This window comes from Branchiostoma belcheri, unplaced genomic scaffold, assembly GCF_001625305.1.
Source record: "Branchiostoma belcheri isolate BF01 breed outbred unplaced genomic scaffold, Haploidv18h27 scaffold5, whole genome shotgun sequence".
Classification (NCBI taxonomy): domain Eukaryota; kingdom Metazoa; phylum Chordata; class Leptocardii; order Amphioxiformes; family Branchiostomatidae; genus Branchiostoma; species Branchiostoma belcheri.
Window position 1 is genome coordinate 7,059,202 of NW_017804131.1, and position 23,824 is coordinate 7,083,025.

A 23,824-nucleotide genomic window follows, 5' to 3' on the forward strand; every position below is an offset into this window, starting at 1 on the left:
AAGTATTAGGAGTCGGTATTGGATACAACACTGACTTACATGATGAATCTTTGTATCTTACAGGTTGATTCAGCATAAGGATACCGGACGGTCAACATGGCTCCTGGAAAAGGCAGGGGTTTGGCCTGAATGACCAGAAGTATAGGGCAAGAACTCTGCAGAACTTAATATAGCTTTATAGTTTGTTTAAGGACTCTCTTCGTAGCTTTATAAGTATATCCTAAAACATCTGTGGTGTCAGGGTTGGTTATATGTGTTGTAGAAAGTTACAACGAATCTGCAATGGCTGGCTTGAAGCTGTCCCTTTTTGTCCTGTTCCTACTCGCTTTTGGCCCGAGTCAGGCCGGTCTACCCTGTGCTAGGCTCTGTGTGGTAAGCCGCACTGGTTCTTGCCCTAGGCTCGGGGGGATCATGATTGTCGCGAGTGGAGGCACGAAGCCTTGTGCCACGTGCAACACGACCGGGATGGCCGATGAGAATCCACTCGGGTGTCTCCCAGGTGATCTGAAGAAGCTGCAAGTGGCGGGGCACTCCGACAGAAGCGGCGAGCTGAAACCACTCCCCCGCCTTGCTCAGCTCCGCAATCTGATCCTCGGGCCCGGAAACATCCGTACCGTTGGAAGAGAAGCATTCGCACATGTGCCCGGAATTTTGACGCTATCCATGGACAAGAACGCCATCAAAACCGTTGGAAGCTGGTTTGGCGAAATCACCAAGCTACAGAAGCTCGCGCTGTCTTGGAATGAAATCGAAGGAATCAAGGAGAATGCTTTCCAGCCACTGAGGCAGCTGGGCTATCTGGATCTGAGGCATAACCGGCTTCGTGTTGTCGAAGAAAGGCACTTCTCAGGTCTGACAAGACTCTGGGCTCTGCACCTCAGCTACAACAACATCTCACACATCGCTGGGAAGTCGTTCGACCGTCTGTCCAGGCTACTCACGCTCTCCCTGGATCACAACAAGATATCGTTCCTCGGCACCGAATGGCTACAGGGATTATCCAAGAGCACTTCTTTCCGTCTCAACTTGAACAACAACCTGATATCCACCATCTCCGCGGAGTCCCTTTTTGTCATGTGCAGAAATCGAAGGCATGTCTACATCCATGAAAATCCCTTCCGTTGCACCTGTGCGCTGTCGCGGGCTTCACCGTCTTCTCTTTGTTTCGCAAATCGGGACGGAATGCGATGCAGCTACCCCCCGGGCCTCTCTGGGAGAAAGGTTGATGACGTTGCGAGGGGAGAGATGCCGTGCCGGCCACCCGCAGCCAAGGTGTCACGCCGAGACCACGGAACCACTCTCGTGTGTGAGGTCTTCTGGGAGAAGCGACCAGAGATCGAGTGGATGGATCCAAGAGGGAGGGCCGTTGGAGACCGACAGGCACAAGACCGATGCGGCGGCACGGTGACCACACGCCTGGAGCACGAGTACCCCACCACCCAGTCTCCTGAAGGGGGACAAGTGCTCCCAAGAGACGCCCCCACCCTAACCTACATCGGCATGTCCACCTCCACCCTCCAGATGAACCGGCAAGCCTACCGGTGCTGGACGGGGGGCAGCTTCCGGTGCGTCGTGAAGTCCGCAACAACAGGAAGCGTCTTTGAAGATCTGCCGCTGACCAAATCAAGTGAACAAGACCCGGGGCACGACCACACCGTGACGACAGCGGCCGCCTACACCTTAACAACTGCCCAGCGGAACGCAAGGGTGACGGAAAGGGTCGCCAAAACTCCGGACAAGAACCCCCGGCAGGACGGCATCACTCCGGCAGCTGAAGCAGGAAGCATGGGCCAAGCCAAGACCAACAAACCCCGGCAGGATGGCATCACTCCGGCAGCTGATAAGGCAGAACGGCGCACCGTGATGACAACAGTCTTCACCCTCAAACCTACCCGGCAGAACGGAAGGGTTAAAGAAAACAAGAGTAAAGCCACGACCAAGAACGGCCAGCAAGATGGCGCGAACCCACCAGCTGAGAACCCACTGCATACCATGCCGATGGTGTTTCTCTACATAATAACCGGACTCGTGGGTCGTGATGTTTCTTGATCATGGTAAGAGCAGCTGGCCGCAAGTGCTACAAGAAGCGACAAGAGAGGCGCCAATACTTACACGGCAACGCAGTCGCTATCGTAGGCATACCGCTGCAAAACCTCCAGCCACTGGCCGCAGCCCCCACGACTGGGAACCCTGTACCTCCTCAACAGGCGAACGATGACATCCCGGACGACGCATCCATTACTCCGTATGCGGAAACGTCGCGTCTGGAAAACCCCATGTACGACGCAGACGTGATGGGACCAAGAGGTGCGACCTCGGCGTCCCCAGACCCTCGGACAGGACCTAGCCGGCTCGCCAACTCCAGGGCCACGTCACAGCCAGGGGGCTCGGGCACAGCTCAGGCGGGAAATGCCCCAGTTCCACCTCCGCGATCCGACAAGCCAGGCATCGCCGCCAGCGACTCTCACTACTACCCACCAGGCACGGCCACGACTCGAGCAAAAGACGTCCCGACCGGACCTGCCGAGACCAACAGGCGCGTCAACCCTAACGTGTCGGCACAGGCAAAACGTTCAGGCATGTCTGCTACGCGAAGAAACCGCAGTGCATCCTGTGGCAGCAGAAGAGCCTCCTACGACAACCGCAGGGCTTCCTACCACAACCGCAGGGCCTCCTACGACTCGCAGGTCGAAGGCGCCAACTTGTACCTTGACCTGAACGGCCCACCACGCCACTCTGGCTCAGACATGCCTCAAGCAGAAGACGTCAACTCAAGCGTCTCAGTACATCCCAAACGTTTGGGGACGGCTACCCTGCCAAGAACAAGTGGAAGAGCCTCCTACGACCCGCGAAGCTTGGGGATGGACGAAGAGGTGAACGTCGAAGGTCCCAACATTTACCTTGATCTGAACGGCCTAAAACGGCACTCTGGCTTAGAGATGCCTCAAGCAGAAGACATCCCGGATCCACTTCCACGGACCAACAGATACGTCAACTCTAACGTGTCAGCACATCCACAAGAATCGGACATGTGTCAGGCAGACATGATTCCGGACCCACTTCCCCGGACTCGCACCTACATTAACTGCAACATCTCAGCACAGCCACACCGCTTGGAATTGTCCGCCGCGCCAACAACCGACGAGGCCTCCTACGACGACCCTAGGTTGTTCTATGACAGCCGTGGAACCTCATACGACAACAGTGGAGAATCCTACGACAAGCATGGGGCATCCTACGACAACCTACGTAGGGCCTCCTACGACAACCATTGGTCCTACGACAACCGCAGTGCCTGCTACGACAACCACGGGGCCTCCTACGACAACCTACAAAGGACAACCTACGTCAGCACATGCACAAGGTTCGACATGCTTCAGGCAGAGAGAATTCTGGATCCACTTCCACGGATTCACACGTACGTCAACTCTAACTTGTCAGAACATCCACAAGGCTCGGACATGCCTCAGACAGAGAGAATTCCGGATCCACTTCCACGGATTCACACGTACGTCAACTCTAACGTGTCAGCACGCCCACAAGGCTCGGACATGCCTCAGACAGAGAGAATTCCGGATCCACTTCCACGGATTCATACGTACGTCAACTCTAACGTGTCACCACACCCACAAGGCCCGGACATGCCTCAGACAGAGAAAAATCCGGATCCACTTCCACGGATTCACACATACGTCAACTCTAACGTGTCAGCAGAACCACGACGCACCTGATCATGGAAAAAATGTTACAAAAATTCCCCAAAGGATACAAAACTTTCTACCGTCTGAGACCTCGTTAGAACTTCTTTGGCCCTATGTTTAAGGCAAGAGCTCAAGAAGTTTTCTAAATACTTTACCACATACAACAACGCTTACGCCTTATTGTGGGACAAAACATCAACCATTTTAATCCTAGTTCTCAGAACACTTTGAAGCAAACCTGGAAGACTTACTGAATACCTGAACAGGCATCACAATGTTTAAATGTCTAAACATTATCATATGAACATATTCCTATCAATAGTGTACAAGTATGTACTTCAAGTATTGTAACACTAACAGACAAACATCTGGTTCCAGACATTTGATAAAAGAGAAACTGTTACCTGTGGCTTACAACAAGGATTGGAGATCAAACCCGGCATGGAATTGGACTATGTTTATGGACAACGATTCTGTTTTGACGTTTGGAAAACTGTATATAGTTTCGTAAGCTTTGTACATGTATTGTATGATTGTATGTTCCCAGTCTAGAATGACTTGAGCTCGATGCTCATTTAGACCTGCTGTTGTAAAGCTTGTCTGTTCATTTCAGTTGTTGTGGAAACACCAGAACATGAGGAAAGCTGGAGATAGTTGAATTATTCAACGTAACGTGACGAAGGTTCATCTTTTGATTATGTTATACAGACTACATTTAATTATAGATGAATTTCTGTTGCCCTTACCAAATTTTGTATGTTTTTACAGGTGAGGCAAACATGCAACAACAAAGTGACTTCTGTAATGTATTTAAAAACTGGTTGATGTATATTATGTACTTCTTATGCATTCATATCTAGAAAGGTTCCTATAAGGATGAAGATGAAGAATTTTGTTCCTAAATGCCTTGCTGTTCTGGAAAGTATGAGAAAGATGTTCAAGTCAATAATGAGACATGGTCTGAGTGTTGTAGGGAAGTATTTTGTGTGTTGACAATCTTGCCAATTGATAACTGATAGTTCTGAATGTTGTATTATTATCATTGATATCGGTGAACAATACAATGGTCTAACTGTGACTTGAAATTGTGGCTCCCGGTTTCATTAATTGATGGACCTCTAGACAGTAGTTTAGGAAACGGCAGTTCTGTCCAAATCTTCCCACAAAGGATTTTGGATTAATGTTAGTTCATTCTTAACCAACCTTCTACTTGCCCCGCCCCACTTTATCACAGTCTATAAATGAAAGTTAGCAATCAGCCCATTAAAATCAAGGTTAGCTACGAGTTAGTCAAATCCTATGTTAAGTCAAAGGTTAGCCATCAGTCCGTCAAACACTAGGTCAGGTCAAGGGTTAGCCATCAATCCGTCCAACACTAGTTCAGGTCAAGGGTTAGCCATCAATCCGTCCAACACTAATTCAGGTCAACGGTTAGCCATCAGTCCGTCCAACACAAGTTCAGGTCAAAGGTTAGCCATCAGTCCGGTCAACACAAGTTCAGGTCAAGGGTTAGCCATCAATCCGTCCAACACTAATTCAGGTCAACGGTTAGCCATCAGTCCGTCCAACACAAGTTCAGGTCAAAGGTTAGCCATCAGTACGTCCAACACTAGATCAGGTCAAAGGTTAGCCATCAGTCAGTCCAACACAAGTTCAGGTCAAGGGTTAGCCATCAATCCCTCCAACACTAGATCAGGTCAAAGGTTAGCCATCAGTCCGTCCAACACAAGTTCAGGTCAAGGGTTAGCCATCAATCCGTCCAGCACAAGTTCAGGTCAAAGGTTAGCCATTAGTCAGTTCAACCCTAAGTCAGATCAAAGGTTACTTATCAGTCAGTCCAACACAAGTTCAGGTCAAGGGTTAGCCATCAATCCGTCCAACACTAGTTCAGGTCAAAGGTTACCCATCAGTCCGTCCCACACAAGTTCAGGTCGAGGGTTAGCCATCAATCCGTCCAACACTAGTTCAGGTCAAGGGTTAGCCATCAGTCCGTCCAACACTAGTTCAGGTCAAGGGTTAGCCATCAATCCTTCCAACACTAGTTCAGGTCAAAGGTTACCCATCAATCCGTCCCACACAGGTTCAGGTCAAGGGTTAGCCATCAATCCGTCCAACACTAATTCAGGTCAACGGTTAGCCATCAGTCCGTCCAACACAAGTTCAGGTCAAAGTTTAGCCATCAGTAGTCCAACACTAGGTCAGGTCAAGGGTTAGCCATCAATCCGTCCAACACTAGGTCAGGTCAAAGGTTACCTATCAGTCCGTCCAAGACAAGTTCATGTTAAGGGTTAGCCATCAATCCGTCCAACACTAGTTCAGGTCAAGGGTTAGCCATTAGTCAGTTCAACCCGAAGTCAGGTCAAAGGTTACTTATCAGTCAGACCAACACTAGTTCAGGTCAAACTTTATCCATCCGTCAGACCAACCCAAGGTCAGGTCAAAGGTCACCCACGAGTGTTTCCAAGGTGAGGTCACTAGTCAGTTCCAGGTCAGCTCAAAGGTTATCCATGATCAGTCGGTCCAACCAAGATCAGATCAAATGTCACTAAATACAATGTTATGTATCACTTTTTTATAATGTTACTCAGTATGATATACATGTACATATGTTTTGTTTAGAAAATGCCAGCATGTTAATATGTTGATGTATGCAACAAAGCGACAAATATAAACTACAATAGCCCATTCAGGCATAGAACTAGGTAGGCACAGTTCTGGATATACTATTAGTCTCCTCGTATCCACAAACGCAGAGTTGAGCTCAGGCACGGTTCTGGATATGCGTGAACTATATCCAGAACCGTTGTTCTGGATGAAGCACGGTTCTGGATGGACCAGACATCCTGATCAGGTGCGGACAGTTCTGCACGTCTGGTTGGCCACGTCCTGCTCAGGAATGATGTCATCCAGTGGCTCCATGGATCTACGCAGCGTCTGACCGACCTGAAGACAGAACACATCAAGTATTTAGACGATCTGCATGTACAAGAAGAAGTCTTAGAATAACTTTATTGCACAACAATTGTAGCGGGTACAACGTAAGGCAGCATGTACATATATAGTTGGTATTGTTAGCATAGCAAGCATGATAATTACTACATAAAAGTAACTATGCGTGCCATTTGAAAATTATAGTTTAGACATCTGTTTTTGTTGATGATATACCCAATGTGTAAACCGGCTGGCTGTTGAATATTAAGGAACCTTAGTTCACAGCCCCTTGCTAACCTGATGACTAATACTAGTATTTGAGCTTTAGCTAGCCACCACCAGGCATTTCCATGGGAATGCGGATGGCAGAATTCGGCATAACGGAGAGTAAAAGGAGATTCAGGCCGCGAAAGGTTGTTTCTGCGCGACCAGTCAAACCCCAAGGCGGCCAAGCTCCCCTGGTAGATGTTCTGCTCTATATTGCCAGCGTTATTCTGGTAGAGATTTATTTATTTATTTATTTCATCTTTAACACCTGGGTGGCCTCTTTAACAGTAAATTGTTGATTTCCAAGAGGGCCCAGGGACACATAAACATAAAACAATTTGTATAAAAGTAAATTATACAATCAAGTAACATCACTGAGAAATGGTAACTGAGATCAGTATAACTGAAAATCAAATTAAACAAATGATACAACACATATAATGACTGAACAGAAATATACAAACCAAAATGCCATTAGATTAGGCTTTACCGACCTCAGCAGCTTCGTCCATGACACGCATGATGTTCAGTCCCAGCAGTTTCTTAATCTGATCGTCCGTCCAGCCACGAACAATCAGCTCCTCAATCAAGTTGGGATACTTGGAGACGTCCTCGAGGCCCTCTGGTACTCTAAACAAAAAATAAGATACTTGACTGTAGATTCATGGCAAAACAGTGCATACTGTACAATATATGTCGTCACCAGCGACGATGCAAGCGTTCATGTTATACATAGATATTTTTTTATTTCGCACTCATTCGTACTGGGTGTCGATCTACAGTAAAGTTCAGTTGCAAATTCATCCCCGGGATAAGTGCAGTACAGAAGTACAAAAGAAACATTTGGTATAAGAACAGGTAATTAATACACAAAGAACGACTTGATGAAAAGTTGTACCATTCTGTTTCTTTTCGGCATCATTGTAGACAGTTATCTATCGCAATTACATATTAATTTCCCATTAATTGGACGAGCCTGAAATCCAGTCATTACTGCATGGCCCCACCAAACGACCGTTGGAAGCGGACTAAAGCCAAGGAGACTGGAATTCAGGCTACCATTACACAATGAAGACCTCTTTGTCAACTCAACACGACTAAGATAGCAGGTACAATTTTGTGCAATTTGAAGCAATATTGACCACACGACAGTGGTACATGTTACTTTGTACGTTCTTTGTTGGTTGGTCAGGACATCCAGACAGATTCACTGCATTTTCAGCTGCTTTATTCTATATAGTGTTAGTAACGTACAAGCGTGTGTTTGCTAAATCCAGGCCAGATGGGAAAGAGGCTGATTCTGTTGACGTTAGGTCTGTTGGAGTCTTGCTACTCAATATTCATGGACTATACTAATACAAAGAGTACAGGGGTAGCCTGACTGAACCTCGCTTTTCGCCGGCTCCCTAGTTAGTCCGCCACCCGGCCGTGGTCGGACTATCTAGGGAGCCCCCCAGAGCTTAGGTTTCAAAGGCTAGTACAGGCCTAGGGGGTTCTAGCGTCTAGATTTTACTTCGTGTAACAGTACATACTCGTTAACTCCGTCATAGTCAGCTCCTATCCCCACGTGGTCTTCTCCTGCCACATCCCGTATGTAGTCACAGTGGTCTACAAAACACAGCGTCATATCAGTTTTAACTAACTACAATGTCTTCATCATATATCCTATTGAAATCCTAAAGCGTTGTGGGGTAAATGTTACATAGCATCATCATAGGGGCAGCGGGTTATTAATCCACTCTTTCATACCTCAAATTCTAAAATTGCTATACTCAAAAGAGTTGGACTCAATAAATGCTTGAACACAGTTTTTAGATCAGTACCTGCCACGTGGCTGATGTTGGTGACAGGAGTCTTGTTTGGACCACAGTTTATGTAGGGGTTGTAGAAGTTAACCATTACAACGCCCTTGTTGTCTTTCTGAAAAAAAATTGATAAGAAATGTCATTACTTTGCATTACTTATCATTTCTGCAAGTAATATTTCGAAATAAACATAATAGATTATAAAGTACGCGTGACACGAAAAATCTCAGAATATGTGTTTAGTTTAGTTATTTCAGACACTATCATTAGGCATCAACACAATGTATACTAGTAATAGGGGGACCAAAATGGTGCCCTGTGGAACACCTTCGCAATTTTTCCCATCATTAAGTAGCCGTCAATCGACGACAACAGCTAGCACGCTGGCATCTATCAGATAGACTCGGCTTCTTTTACGTCTTCTTTTACGATTTGGTAAAACTGATTCCAACTATCAACATGTGTCCAAGAGCATACTGGTCTACGACTTTATTTGGCCCAGATCTCTGCACAACACCCACCATTCTCCTGAGCACGTCGTCCGGCACGTTCCTGGTGTGGTTGCAGAGCGCGTAGGCCGAGGAGTGACTGAAGATGACGGGAGCCTGCGTCACGTCCAGCGCGTCGTGCATGGTCTTAAAGGACACGTGAGACAGGTCCACCAACATACCCAGTCGGTTTACCTCCTTCACGACCAGCTAATATGTAAGACAGGAAAAGTACGAATCACTACTCAGTACCTAACGTAACCAACTGGTTTATTCTTTTTTCGAGAATGAAGTGTTGTCTGTTAAACAATTCGTGTGAACCGTTTTCCTCTACTATATGTACTATTATGTTACGAAGTTTTACGTACCTACTCAACAGTGGTGAGTACGCAATAATTAAAATATTATCTTTACGAACACCTTAAATCAAGCGTAAAGGTACACGTGAAGGAAGAAACGGAACCTTTACATAATGGATTTTTTGCTGTGAATTCTTGGCGTAGAATTCTCCTTACATCAAAGATACATCATAGAAAGAACATTCTCACCTTTCCAAAGACAGTGAGTCCGTTATTTTCTGGGTTAGCTTTTCCTGTTTCTAGAGAGCTGTCGGCCCTGAAATATAAACATTATTGAATTTTGACACTCTTTGACACAAGACCGCTCTACAATGCATCAAGTACACATCTTTGCCAACTATCTCCTAGAGAAAGACGTTAGGTATATGTGTCTTTTATTAAGTTTTAAGCTTCCAAGATCCAATCATGTTAGCGTTTATTTCAATTGTTTCACTTCAACGTCACTCTAGAGGGTAATAACCATTACTGTGTACAAATAGGTAATTATGTCAAAGGATTTTAGACCTTATGTAGAACAAGTAGTATAAGTATAAGTTCATGGTTCATCATAGTCTTGTACGTAGGTCAATTCTTTTGTTCCCATTGTCTGTATGCTTATTTATGGACCTTACGAAATTTGATGTACTTTTGTTATGCCGATAAAGTTCTCCTGTGTACAGATGAGTTCTTCTTACCACGGTGTGTTACAGGCCTGTGTGAGGGTGAGGTACCGGGCACCGAGGTCGTAGAACATGCGGAGGGAGGCCAGACTACTGCCGAGGCCGTGCCCGCCCTCCACTCCGATCAAACTTCCGATTTTCCCAGCTCGAAAGGCTTCCCATATTCCTTGATCAAAAAAGTATTAAAAACATTCAAAGTTTCAAAAACATAAGTGGCAAAAACATTCTAGTTCTGCTATAATAATTCCTCGAAAGATAAGAGATTAGTGTTCTTGATAGTGTTTTTCTTGAAAATTATATGTTTTATTTCAACTTTCAAACAATTAGTGGAGACGCACCCAAGCAAATAAACCTTATATTACCGTCACCGCCGGCCATATAGAATATTAATTAAAACACGAGACAAAAATATGTGAAATTTCTTTGAGTACAGTACTCAGGGAAAGGGCATGTCAGAAGAAAAATTAGTCGTAGCATGCCGTTTTTGGTCCGATACCTACCGTTTTCTGTTTCTATACATTTATCCATTCTTCTTTCGATCCATTTAACGATATATTGATTGACTTATCTCCGACAATATATGACTGACTTAGTCTCCACAAGACTCCTTTGCAGGCTAAATAAATACTAGAGATAGGCCTAAAAAGAATGTAACTGGCCAGGGGAGTTAGCAGGCCGTGCAGGCAAATTGGACCCTCCATGGCCGACCAACTCTCCAGGCCATTTTCTTTTTTTTAGGCCGATTTCTACTATTTATTTGGCCTGCAAAGGAGTCTGGAGGAGACTATGCCTGACTGACCCTCGGAAGTTGTGACGAGCTGGAACACATCCGGGTACTTCTCCACGAACCGTTTGATGACGTCAATCTGCGCCAGTGTCCAGCGGACCGCGTCTTTGAACTGAGAGTCACAGTGGGGAAACGCCACCCAAAACTGCAGAAACACAACCAGGTTTGAGTTGTACTGAGAGTCACAGTGAGGAAACGCCACCCAAAACTGCAGAAACACAACCGGGTTTGAGCCAGGAAACATCTATAGTCGGATTAGTCCTATCTGTGAAATTTGTAGTAAGCTTGAAAATTATGAACATATTTTTGAAGAAAAACTTTTGGAATAAAATCAGCCGTAAAGGCACACGTCAAGAAACGGAACGCATGCTTAATGGATTCTTTTGCAATGCTTTTTTTGTTTTGTTTTGTTACCTCCATGAAAAATGGAGGTATTGTTTTTGGCGTGTCTGTCTGTGTGTGTGTGTCTGTCTGTCTGTCTGTCTGTGTGTGTTTCCGCAACTTTGAAGTCAGCATAACTTCAGAACGCCTTTGTGGATTGTGATGATATTTGGTATGCTGATAAGTCTTAGGAAGACAAAGGTCAAGGTCGAGTACATGTATGGGCCTCCTGGTGGATGACCTTGGTATTGCAGCAGAACTTCCGGTTTTTGTATCTTTTGTCCTGAACATGCTATGGTCTTGACTTTTTGGTGACAAATAGCTTTTCCTGTCAGGAATAAGTGGTGTGGGTTTGGTCCCCCTAGCAGCTTGTTCTGGAACTGCAGGGGACTTTCTGGCGAAATCTTTAAAAGACAATAAGTCCAGATAGGAACAACATATTTTCATCATTTTTGGTGTGTAGGTAGCTTTTAGAGAGTTGTAGATAACCAAATGTAAATTATGCAAATGAGGACTTAATTTGCATAATTAAGAAGGAAATTGTACAGTTACAGTGTTTTATATAATAGTTCTTTTATACATGTAATCTATTTAATCTGTGGCAGGCGGAACATCAACAGATGCCAATTATGCAAATGATGACCTAATTTGCATAATCAATGTGATAATTCTGTGACTCCTTATTGGTGAATGATGGTAACATTATATCTCGTGACATGTGTAAGTTACTTAAAGGTTAACACCCCTATACATATATTATGTTAATGTAGAGGTCATTTGCATAATTAATGAAGACATGTTGAAATGAAGTATGACAAAGCAAGCCCATATTTCATGGAGGTATGAGATCTCGGAACTCTTGTTTTTTGTTTGTTTTTTATTCCAACATTTCATGACTGGACATGGTGACGGCACACTCAAGTTATATCAAATTATTCTATACCGTCTCCAACGCAGATGACAGATACGGAACAGGACAACACTCATTTTCACTCGGGTTAACTGAGGAAAGTCGTGTAAAGTGCCTTTCCCAAGGGCACAAGACCGGTGGCATGTCAGGACTCGAACCCGGGACCTCTAGGTTCCGAGTCGAGTACTCTACCGTTACGCCACACGACCCACTGCGCTGTTCTTCGGCGCTAGGTGTCGCTGCTGCTATATTGCACATGCGGTCCCAAACGTAGAATGATTCCTCCTGCTGCTATATTGCACATGCGGTCCCAAACGTAGAGTGATTCCTCCTGATGCAATATTACACATGCGGTCCCAAACGTAAAGTGATCCCACCACGTACCTGTCCGCCCACCTTGCCCTGGCGCAGTCTGGGAATGTCCGTGTGGGAGACGTTTAACCACGACTTGAACAGCGGCCTCAAGTCCTGCGCCAAGTTCACCTGACTCAGTCTGTTCTGGACATTCTGGTAGATCACCCACGGCCAGTCATTATGTCTGCAAGAATGGAACTTTTGCACATTAGTAAACTTTGAAAAACTATCTGTAGACTAAGATACTGGTAGTCGAAATGCTTGCAGCACATTCCGAGTGAACCTCTGGGAAATAACATTTGCAAAGCAAATGCATAATGTTTACCTTCGGACATGGTCTGCCCTGTTAATTTTTACTCATTTCACATTCACTTTAATTTTTACTCATTACACATTCACATACATGAGTATATGGTCACAGGAGTAGAGCAGACCATGAAATTGCAACATTATATAACCCAACACCGGTCACCATGGTGACAGACGTTAACAAATCATGTCATTGGCCAGGTCAGAGGTTAGTGTTTGGAACAGAAGAGGAAGAAACTGAGTAAAACAATGTTTTCCTTCGGTAAACATAACAAGGAACCTTGAGCTCGTAAATGAACCGTTTGGATCATCTCCTACTACTTTAACACCTTGATTGGTCGTATGACGTATCCACCGGCCTAGCAATTTAAAACTACTGTATATTACGGCCAGATTCAGGTCTAAAGAGGGATCATAAAATCTGTGAACATTTCACAAGGCGTTCGTTTTGCGCCATAGAACACATTGCTATAGCAGCAAATGATGTCTTTCTTTTACCTGCCTGCCTATATGCACAGGCCAGGTCTTTCTTTTGGGCTATATACATATCATCGCATTGTCACTTTAACTCAAAGACTTTCGGTACCCTGTTGCCCTATACAAATGTTTACCCGAGTCAACTATAGGGCTGAACACACCTGTGGGTAAAGGAGCTCCCGTGCTGCGACAAATATTAGTCTCCAGTGTGTCCAAAGGTCAACTCCGTACTACTACTAAAACTTAACCTGTTTCATGGTTGTAGACTGTTTTCTAACCTCATTTGTTCTAAGGATTAACAGATTTTCAGAACTTACGAACGTTAGCGCTGCATTTTTTTAATTTGCTGACAACATTCGCAAACTAATGTCGGCGTATGACGAAATGTTGTCAAGCTTTATAGACACTTTCTTGATATTTCTCGTACACGTATCAGAGGTTTGATAACGGTACATTTGGAGTAGATCTACATGTCGAAAGTCCTGAAAATTCGCGCAATGTAGAAAGGTTGATTGTGTTGTGAGATACAGAAATTACTCGTATTTCCCCAGAACTATCGTAGACTGGAACTCGCTGCCACCAAGCACAGTAGGACCATCATCACTAGAAAGCTTTAAACAACGCCTGCAATCAAATGTGCAAAGATTAAGTGTAACAAGTCGTTCGGTGTAATATAGCCAGCTGCCGCCGCGCTGAGTGACTGCGAAGCTGGTGTGTTACGCCGAAGGGCGGTTATACCAGCTATACAGATACAGATATAGAAAATCTTACCCGTCTACTAGCGGTACTTCTGCCATGAGTCTATGTGCTCTGTCCATGTGTGTGGCCAGCTCTAAGTCTAACGGCACCACAACGGCCACAGCGACCACAGAGACCAGCAGAACACCGAAAGTCACCACGTACTTCGTCCTGAACCGCCATCGTGGCTTAAAACTCGGGTCCACACCTGGTCTGATGTACCGAATTCTCGAGTCTTTCACATTGAAGCCTACGGCGTCCGACACTGGTGTGTTTCCCGCCAACATTTCCAATTCCGCCCCCGGTGTGACTGGCAAGTTTTCTACATATTTACTCGACCTCTCGTGACCTTTTATCGTAAATATGCCATCCGGCGGCCCTGACACATTTACTAGGGGTGGTCAGGCGCGAAATTTGAAAGTATACTTATATGCGGTGCTTTTATATTCGCGTTTTTTTGTTTCTTCTGCACCGCGAATCTATCATTACCGCGAACAAATCAAATCAAATCTTTATCAAATATCAACATGGCAGACGTGCCGAAGTGCTTCGGGCACGTCTGAATTGCATTGACATTTTACAATTATACATCATACAAACATCATCGCAATAGATTAAAAACATCATCATCATTTAAAAATCAACATCAAGAACACGTAGGTTAAAATAGTACAATTTCAGTTTAAAATACAATATATATATATATGTCTAATACACATCACAAGTCTTTTACGGCTCTCACAATGAAGGAGTTTTTGTGTCTGTCCGATCGGCTTAATGGGAGCTTAAACTGATTGCTGTTCTTCCTAAGATTGTATACAGTGTTCTCTCTTGGTGGGATAAAGTCATTGCAGGGGTTGCTGGGGTCTTGTAGAATCCGTTTTAGCTCTCTCAGTGATGCCTCCCTCCTCCTGGACTCGAGAGTGGGCAAGTATCCATGGGGAACTCCGCAAATCCTGAGGCACAGCTTCTGAACTCTTTCGAACTGTATGGCGAAATAATTCGCCATACAGTTCCGCGAACGTACGTGTCCGTTTTTCTCAGACCGCGAAATTTTGCTACAGTGATTTACGTCAATTCTCTTTTGTCAATCTGTGTTGATTTGGAATGGAGGGCGTATCCCTAATGCTTTCGTACCGCGCGAAACAAAAGAATCATCGAGCCAGAAATCCACACTGTCAGATGGCGTAATAAGTGGATCCATAAGTAGACTCCTGTCTAGACTTTCTAGTGGCCATTTAGAGGAGGTTTAGTCTACCCCACCCACAGGTAAAAGCTTGTTGAAGTATTTCAATTGCTGTTTGTCTGGTGAAGAAATTTTGTATGATCTTTTCCCTTAACGTTAACGCTGCCTCAACATTGCCAGTATTACTTCTGGTGTAAATGATCTGTGGTACATTTTAGGTGTAACGGATATATCATTTTGTGGCTATATTTGATTTCTACACACATACACTCCGTAACACCCCCACCACACACACACATACATACATGCACACACAGTGAGTCAGTCAGTCAGTCTGTCAGTCAGTGTGTGAGTGCGTGAGTGAATGAGTGAGAGTGAATGAGAGAGTGAATGAGTGACTGGGTGAGTGAGTGACTGACAGTGAGTGAGAGTGAGAGTGAGTGGGTGAGTGAGTGAGTGACTGACTGACTGACTGACTGACAGTGAGTAACTGACTGACAGTGAGTGAGTGAGTGAGTGAGTGAGTGAGTGTGAGTGAGAGGGTGAGTATGTGAGTAACTGACTGACTGAGTAAGTGACTGAGTGAGTGACAGACTGAGTGAGTGAGTGAGTCTGTCAGTCAGTGTGTAAGTGGCAGAGTGAACGGCTCCCTACCCGTCGACCAGCGGGACCTCCGCCATGAGTCGCCGCGCCCTGTCCATGTTGCCGTCCCGCTTGTGCCTCAGCGCCAGCGGCACGGCGATGGCGACCACCACGACGGCCAGCAGCGCCAAACCCAGCCCGATGAACAGCATGTTGCGGTTGCTTGACTTTACGAACCGCGTGCCTCCTGGACTAGAATAACCCACATCGCTTCCCGCCATTTTACACAGGGTCTCACACACTCTAGTAGACACTAGTACTTTTAGGGACGTTGTTGCTGTGAACAAAGATTCGTGGTGGCACCATAAGGTGGGAAAAGGTTTTGTCAACCCAAATCTGATACCCCAACTGTCCTTGGCCTAGTCCACTTATAAAGGTGTCATGTATTGTAAACATGGTCACTTTTCGTATACTGTTTAACGTTGAAATTCATAAACCATTTCTAAAGATTTGAGAGAATACAAGAAGACGACATTGAGAAACCTCTGGTGAAAGAAAGTACTGATACTGACATGCAGTAGTGCCTAGAATATTTCTATACACCCCTGACAAAACTGTAGGTGGATTGTTCTTTAAAAGTCATTTGAATACGTTGAATGGTGCTATCGCTAACCGGTTCGGTGAGTAGCATCCTATTTCAGTCGACAATTTGTCCTTCAAAGTTCAATGACCTCAGGTAACTAAAGACACCGTCCGCGTGTGACTCTTTACACAAAGGTGTGCACCTTAATTGACATGCATGTACATGTACGACGACACGCTTGGAGTGTAGCCATAGGTCCTGTGTATCGGGTACTGTGGCGATGTGATAGCCTCTACCAGGCTTCAGAGGCAGCTAGCAAGAGTAGAAATCAGCCAAAAAAGACAGATAACATGCCAGGAGAGTTAGTCCGCTCAAGGAGGTTAAGAATTGCTTAAGAAGTACATGTATAGTTTGCAGCTGAGCGGAATATTACACTGCCCCGGCATGTTATCTGTCTATTTGGTCGATTTCTACCCTTTCAAGTCGCATCTGAAGCTTGGTAGAGGCTAGCGATGTGACGTTGCCTCTTACTCGAGATTACGTATATACATGTACTTGAAGCCTTGGTGCCACTCGTTTATATTTGTAGCTACGTACGGGGCTTCTTGCACTAGCTGATCTGCCATTTTTCCAACCAGCAAGTAACTTTTAAAATAATTCCGGATGGCACCTAGGCCAATACTAGTATACTTCAGCAGGTGGCTACGTTTTTAGTACAACTAGTTAGTTAGTTTTCTTATTTTTATTTTATGAGCATCGAAAGAGGTGACGTAGTAGTAAGAACGGGTAAAGAAATATGAACGAAGTTGGTCAATAAAGAGGAAGCATGGCATTTGAACAAACATTTGATTTTTGAAGTTGATACAACTGTGCCTTCTTTTACGATCTTTTATGACAACAGTCATCGCTTTTGACATACGACAAAATATACGATTGAAAAATATAGATTGTATGTTTTTTATTGTACACACTATGACAACCCTAACATTTAGAGGCATGTCGTTCAGTGTAATATAAGCAGCTGCTGCAGTGTTGTGTGTCTACAAAGCTCAGCGGTGTGTTGTGACGAAGGGCAGTTATACTGGCCATACAGGTAAAGATGCAGAAGCTGGTGCGTTACGCCGAAGGGCGGTTATACTGCCTCTACAGATACAGATACCCCCTTCCCAACAAAACTCCAGTGTCCATAACTCAATCTGAGTGCAGTTTTATCAAGCTTTATGTTGGAAAGGGTTTGACTTTTCCACAGCGACATCGTGTCAGGTGATTTTTAGTGTTCAGTTGCCCCGCTTGTAGGTCCCCAGGTGGGTTTGGCAGTTGGGACAGGTGTGTTTGACGTCCTTGAAATCCTTGATGCACAGAGGGATGAAGCAGCAACCCAGCCACACCAGTGGAAACGCAAACCTAGAAAAAGATGAAGATGTCACACCTCCGTAAACTTTTAGAAGAGTTGCCTCAGATTTCTTGTTCTAGTCATTATTGTAGGTTTCTCACTGATTTTAGTACATGAATTGCCACATTAAGTTTGTGCACATTGTGCTCTGTCCAGATGTTTCTTGTAGTTCTCTCGAAGTTCTTTGGAATAAGTAAGTGAAACCATAGTCTCTTTGATTCGTCTGAATCTACTTGCCAACATCGCTTATAAGTCCATTTGTGTTGGTGGACGTGTAGCAAGTTTAAACTGTGTCAGTCTGTGATTTCAATTCCTACACAAGAAATTGTATGTACCCAAATTTTCGACTGTGCAACTCCAGTATTGTATTTTCTTGTTATTAGCTATAGCTAGCAAATAATCTGTGGCAAATGTTGTAACAGTGGTATATACATCAATGAATGAATGAATGAATGAATGAATGAAATACCTTTATTGTACGTTTGTTCTCTAACAAGCTAAGTACAGGTCATGAATAAACGTTTGTGCTCTAACAAGCTAAGTACAGGTCATGAATAAACAGGGAAAAAAGAATACAACAGTAACACTTCAACTATACATACTAATGTGATCTACTATTTACAGGTTCAACTTCTTCTCTCTTCTTGAGGCAGTTATAGATGTACGACCATATTGAGCTAATGATACATGGTTTGTTAAGTTTCATAAGGCCACGCCATTTTTATTTATTGGTTCTCGGATTTTTTAAATAAAAATTTGAAGGGACAGGGCTAAAAAAAAAAAAAACGGTCTAGGCATCCTTTTAAAGCCCAAAGTACTACGATAGGAAACATGAAGTAAACACAAAAGGCTGGGTTAATATTTTTAAATATTTTTAAAAACTATATGAATTTTGAACTTCTAATCAAACCACTGCATTGACAGATGAAAAAACTGTAGGAACTAGGAAGAAAAGGACTTTCCTCAACTGTTGGGGGCAAAATTTTTTAGTTGATTCAGAACTAGAATCTTATTTTTTTTTTGGCAAATCAGAAAAAAATCCGAGAACCAACAAATCAAACTGGTATGCGAATGCGAATTCAATACTCACCCAAAGAGAAAGACTGCCCCGACCATGAGCCAGGTGAACATCCCGATCTCAGGCTGCACGGTGGTCAGGACGTCCTGGTGACAGGAGGGGCACGTCAGCCGGACGGGCTGGTTGGAGCGGGACGGGGGGTTAGCGGTCACTACCACCGCTCCAGGTACGGGCTGGGGAACTGAAGAAACTGCAAGAATTAGGAGAGTAGAAAAAAATGAAGATTTCCTCTCCTGGTCCCCCTTTTCGTCGAATCTTCCGAATTAATTCGACATCCCTGGGGTGGCTCTCAGCCAGTGCTCCCAGGGCCGGTGTGGGAACCACTGTAAGAATTAGGAGAGTAGAAACAGAAAGACACTCCTGGTCCCGGGCCGGGGATCGAACCCACGCTAAACCCGAGCACCAGCTTACAACCCCGTCGCTCTAACGATTCGGCTAAAAGGCCTAGGTCTAGAACCTTCGCCTATAAACCCCCCGCTGTTACAGAACAAACGGGCAATGCAGTAGGGTTTATTAATTCAGTAAACTTACGTACTTTGTAAAGAAATAAGCAGAAAATTTACTTTTTGTATCGTCCTAAAATGTTACTTTTGCACTACATGAGTTTAACCCTTAGGTCAAGCATTATAGTTTTGAAAAATGTCAAAAGCCGAACTACTGTATAAGTTCTGGTATATCTTATCTTTGCCGATGTCAAAGTTCGGTGATGGTTCACCTACTCTCCAAGCAGAGGTTGTGGGGGAATGATCGTTAGCTTTTTATACATGGCAGTTTTCTTGTCGCTACCCCCACTACCCGTCGGTAGCCGGCGACCTTCTCTGGCTAATGGATACTGCTTGGCCAATTTGATACTGTCTTTTTGACACCGAAAGAGATCTGCTTGGATATTAAGGTCACTCACAATAATTTGTCACGGCATGGCCATGAGTAAAGCTGCTTACCGAAGACCGTAGTGGTGGACTGTACTGCTCCGCCCTGTTGGTAGTTCTGAAAACATAAAAAGAGCACAAAACTGACACCTTCTCTAACCTCTAGTACATGTAAATGCATAAACGAGAAGAGGTTCTTTGGGAACCTTTTGTTTTGCTGCCCGGGATGAAACATCTATAGAAAACTGAATTTGCTCAGCTTTCTTTACAAATCCATAACCTGTAAAATACTGCTGTATTTTTTCATGTTTGCAGTACGTGCGATATTTTCTTCCCCATTTCATCTCTTTTTTCATTGATCCTTCTCATTAATCATTCACAGTTCTTAAAGTAGGTGACGCAGTATAAACGCGATCACATTCGTCGTAGGTCCTCTTGCAATTTTTTTAAATATTTTTTTTATTCCAACATATAATCACATGACGTGATGACAACACACTCACGTTTTTCAACTTTATGCCACTGCTAACATATAAAGGATAGCACAATACTCATTTTCACTTGAGCGAAGTGAGGAAAGTCGTGTAAAATGCCTTTCACAAGGGCACAAGGTCGGTGGCATGTCAGGACTCGAACCCGGGACCTCTTGGTTCCGAGTTGAGCACTCTGCCGCTGCAATTTTGATGACGTCAATTCAACTAGGCTGTGAAAGATAACCACACGCCAACAAGGATTTAAGGTAGCCGTGGACGACTCTGGTAACGCTTTCTGCATGATAATGTTCTGTACCCGGCATTATCATGCAAAAAGGGTTACCAGAGTCGTCCACGGCTAGATTTAAGGTAGCTTTTCTTAGAACAAGACAACTGAACGGCTGACAGAGCTCATGCCGCCATCTTGCGAACGTGTGATGATTGTACGACATACTTGTAACTTACCGCAGGTTGGGGAGGGCTGTACGGGGCCTGGGTCGGCTGGGAGTCGGGCGGGGCCTGGGTCGGATACGCAGGTGGGGGCTGCTGCCAGTTCTCGCCGGCTGGTGCGACCTTCTCGGACATGTTTTTTGTACAACAACAACAACGAGAAATTAAAGAAAATTACACGTCAAACTGGCGGAGAAAATATGCCAGTTCCCTCAATCTTCACTCTGTAGACAAGTGTTGTGCGTCCTAGTTATAACCCCGTATCCAGGCCGCAGAAAACGTTTGTTTATGTTGCTACGTGTGGTGACAACTCGGTAAAGAGAAGGACAGACATGTGAATGCACTGACGTGAATGCTGTCATTGTGGCCGGCTAAATAAAGTTTTCTTTTGGTCCCGATGATTGCGTCTTTAAAAAAACCTACCGCTTCTCTTGACGCTTTCTTTCAGTTATATCGCTGACTTTCAAGTTTAACATTGCCAAATACATGTTTTCGTTTGATTAATTGTAAATTTTCGTCGTTTTTTTTCTTCTCTCTATTTTAGTCAAGTTTCCGGACTTTTCAGCTTTTGGTCACATTTTCAATGCATCGTCTGTAACAATTGTCACTGACTGTTGTCGAATTATCCTGGTGAAGTTTTAGCCAAGTGTTTGGATGGACGGGCGGATAGAGAAAGGAACAGGTGGGAGGGGTACAAGTGTCCTCCCGGTCATGGGAACAGGTGCACGTACACCTGCGCACCTTGCACATTCGGGTTGAACTGCAGCATAAGATCGGCAAAGGCCCTCTCCATCCGTACTTCAGAGAGAAAGAGACTTGCAATCTCCAAGCAGATCCAGTATCCATTTGGCCAGAGGAGTTTGTACGGCCACCGAAGGATCTGCGGACAGTCGGTGGCCGTACAAACTCCTCTGGCCAATGGATACTGTCTTGCCGCCGAAAGGGATTTGCTTGGAGACCCGCTCTCGTAGTGTCATGCCAATCATAGTAAGCCTTTACCAGGCTTGGGAAGGCGGCTGAAAAGAGTAGAATTCGGCCAAATAGAGAGATATGCCAATGGGGTGCGGCGATGTTCTCTCAACGGGCAAACTCCCTTGGCATGCTTATCTCTCTATTTGGCCGATTTCTACTCTTTTCAGCCGCCTCCCCAAGCCTGGTAGAGACTAAACCATAGTATCTCCTGGGTAATCCATATCTAGGATTGCAGCCAACATCCGGTTGAGCTTGAGCAGTTTCGCGCCAAGTGAGATCAGCCAGCTTTCCGCGTAGGTGTCAGGATGGGAAACAATCCCAAGCAGGGACATTTCATTATACAACTGTTTCAAGTGTTCCGCCTTGAAAGGGGCCCTTTGCCTTTGCGTACGGTGCCTTGTATAAACTCAAATGGTAGTAATGATCTACATCGTAGCGTAATCATTTTCAATGAATCAAAGACCTTTATTGTACGCATGTGCTTTAACAAGCTAAGTACAGGTCATGAATAGACAAGGAAAAGGATACAGCAATGATACTTAAACTATACATACTAATGTGGTCTACTATTTACATTGTTCGACTTCTTCTCGCGTCTTGACGCAGTTATAGATGTACGAGCATATAGAACTAATGATACATGGTTTGTCAAGTTTCATAAGAAATATGAATTTTTCTTATTCAATTCAATACCTGTACACAGAAAAACTGTATCAACTTTTTTTTATGAATGACGACATTTATTGCTCATATTCACGATCCAAGCAACCTATCGTGTCTAGCTATAACATGAATGGCACATTGTTAGAGATAGTTGATAGCATGTCAGATCTTGGGGTCACTGTACAATTTGACTTAAAATGGAATGAACATGTCTTGAATATTAATGTAGCCAAAGCCAACTCTTTGTTAGGTTTCATAAAACGCACTGTAGGCTTCACGTCAAGTGTTGATACTCGGAAAACACTTTACGTAACTATGGTTAGAAGTGTACTTGGGTATTGTTCTTCTATTTGGTGCCCTGGATCACGTAATCTGATTAGTGTTGTAGAAGGCATCCAACGTCGGGCAACCAGATATATTCTTGGCGTAGTTCCTGAACATCTCGATTATAAATCCAGATTGTCTTCTCTTGGTATGTTACCACTCACATTCAGGAGAGAAGAGGCCGACGTCGTACTCTTTGTTAAGTCTATGGCAAACTTGTGCGACTCAGATATGTTGAAATATGTTTCTTTTTCTTTGAGAAGCACGAGAAGCACAAGATCTCACATGTTAACACCTCTTAGAACTAAAACACAACTGTTTGCTATGTCGTACTTCCCAAGACTTGTATGCATATGGAACAATTTGGATGTCAGTCTGAGAACTTTGGGTTTAAATGTCTCTCAGCCACAACACTTAAATACCTTCAAAAGACAATTGATGTTACATTTACATAACAGGTTTAATGCGGTCTATGACACCGATGCTGCATGCAGCTGGATATCTTTTTGCAGATGTACGACCTGTATGGCCACAAGGCAGCGATAACTGCCCTATTGTTGTCACTATATTATCATATATCTTAAATATGTTATTGTATGTTCTCACTTAAATTGTCTATTTTGTATTATTACTGTTTTATAATGTATTTTGTATGTGGAGAGACAACTGGCAGAGGTGCATATATGCACCTGTTTTGTCTCTCCTCCATGCTACTTCATGTGCATTGGAAAGTCAAATAAATAAATAAATAAATAAATATTGTCACACTGGGCCACCGGCAAGGAGCTTGATTTTGGTACAGTCACAAGTTAACAAAACACTCGGATGAACAGATCCAGTCACAGACAAAAAATTGTTCAACAATTAATAGTTAAATTCAACTTCTCTTCGCTTTTCAGTCATTGTAGAGATAAAAGAACAAATAATGTGTTAATAATGTAAACCCTTGTTCTTAAGCCTTGGTCACAACCCGCCGTGCGTGCTTTTTGTCTGTACGTTTTTTGGGAGGCTACGTTTTTCTGAAAACGTGCGTTGTACGCTCATAGGCTGTACAGGGCACGCGCGTCGCACGTACGATTGGTGAA

The 23,824-nt window shown here is 44.3% G+C and overlaps 3 protein-coding genes and 1 pseudogene across 4 annotated transcripts; 1 reads left to right on the forward strand and 3 right to left on the reverse strand.

Annotated features, from left to right (window-relative positions):
• The window catches only part of LOC109479725, a 16,071-nt pseudogene extending 15,995 nt beyond the window's left edge, over window positions 1-76 (reverse strand).
• A 206-nt stretch (window positions 77-282) lies between these two features.
• LOC109479726 lies at window positions 283-3,731 on the forward strand. The gene is made up of 4 exons (XM_019781715.1): window positions 283-1,001; window positions 1,086-2,032; window positions 2,065-3,021; window positions 3,364-3,731. Exons 1-4 carry the CDS (start codon window positions 283-285, stop codon window positions 3,729-3,731), a joined length of 2,991 nt encoding a protein of 996 aa, XP_019637274.1.
• A 935-nt stretch (window positions 3,732-4,666) lies between these two features.
• Window positions 4,667-16,318, reverse strand: LOC109480040 (dipeptidase 1-like). Of its 2 annotated transcripts, none has more exons than XM_019782185.1 (10): window positions 16,007-16,318; window positions 12,673-12,826; window positions 11,010-11,142; window positions 10,226-10,376; window positions 9,741-9,807; window positions 9,226-9,402; window positions 8,723-8,819; window positions 8,432-8,507; window positions 7,394-7,529; window positions 4,667-6,644 (listed from the first exon to the last, which is right to left on the reverse strand). In XM_019782185.1, exons 1-10 carry the CDS (start codon window positions 16,213-16,215, stop codon window positions 6,549-6,551), a joined length of 1,296 nt encoding a protein of 431 aa, XP_019637744.1. In that variant the 5' UTR covers window positions 16,216-16,318; the 3' UTR covers window positions 4,667-6,548. The 2 variants fall into 2 exon arrangements, with proteins under 2 accessions (XP_019637744.1, XP_019637743.1); XM_019782184.1 differs by lacking the exon at window positions 16,007-16,318 and adding an exon at window positions 14,200-14,515.
• A 1,225-nt stretch (window positions 16,319-17,543) lies between these two features.
• On the reverse strand, window positions 17,544-21,174 carry LOC109480092 (lipopolysaccharide-induced tumor necrosis factor-alpha factor homolog). Its single transcript, XM_019782247.1, has 4 exons — window positions 20,796-21,174; window positions 19,930-19,975; window positions 19,001-19,169; window positions 17,544-17,921 (listed from the first exon to the last, which is right to left on the reverse strand). Exons 1-4 carry the CDS (start codon window positions 20,913-20,915, stop codon window positions 17,795-17,797), a joined length of 462 nt encoding a protein of 153 aa, XP_019637806.1. The 5' UTR covers window positions 20,916-21,174; the 3' UTR covers window positions 17,544-17,794.
• Window positions 21,175-23,824: the final 2,650 nt, after the last annotated feature.

What these genes read in the sequence shown, in the direction of transcription:
- LOC109479726 (XM_019781715.1), top strand. Translation starts at nt 283, where the DNA reads ATGGCTGGCTTGAAGCTGTCCCTTTTTGTCCTGTTCCTACTCGCTTTT. An exon ending in GAATGGCTACAGGGATTATC is followed by an intron (nt 1,002 to 1,085) that starts CAAGAGCACTTC and finishes CATGTGCAGAAA; the next exon opens with TCGAAGGCATGTCTACATCC. An exon ending in CGTGTCAGCACATCCACAAG is followed by an intron (nt 3,022 to 3,363) that starts AATCGGACATGT and finishes GCACATGCACAA; the next exon opens with GGTTCGACATGCTTCAGGCA.
- LOC109480040 (XM_019782184.1), bottom strand. Translation starts at nt 14,453, where the DNA reads ATGTTGGCGGGAAACACACCAGTGTCGGACGCCGTAGGCTTCAATGTG. An exon ending in ACGACGTGCTCAGGAGAATG is followed by an intron (nt 8,820 to 9,225) that starts GTGGGTGTTGTG and finishes ATTTTTTTTCAG; the next exon opens with AAAGACAACAAGGGCGTTGT. An exon ending in GACTATGACGGAGTTAACGA is followed by an intron (nt 7,530 to 8,431) that starts GTATGTACTGTT and finishes TTTTTTGTTTAG; the next exon opens with AGTACCAGAGGGCCTCGAGG.
- LOC109480092 (XM_019782247.1), bottom strand. Translation starts at nt 20,915, where the DNA reads ATGTCCGAGAAGGTCGCACCAGCCGGCGAGAACTGGCAGCAGCCCCCA. An exon ending in ACAGCCCTCCCCAACCTGCG is followed by an intron (nt 19,976 to 20,795) that starts GTAAGTTACAAG and finishes TTATGTTTTCAG; the next exon opens with AACTACCAACAGGGCGGAGC. An exon ending in GTCCACCACTACGGTCTTCG is followed by an intron (nt 19,170 to 19,929) that starts GTAAGCAGCTTT and finishes CAGTTTCTTCAG; the next exon opens with TTCCCCAGCCCGTACCTGGA.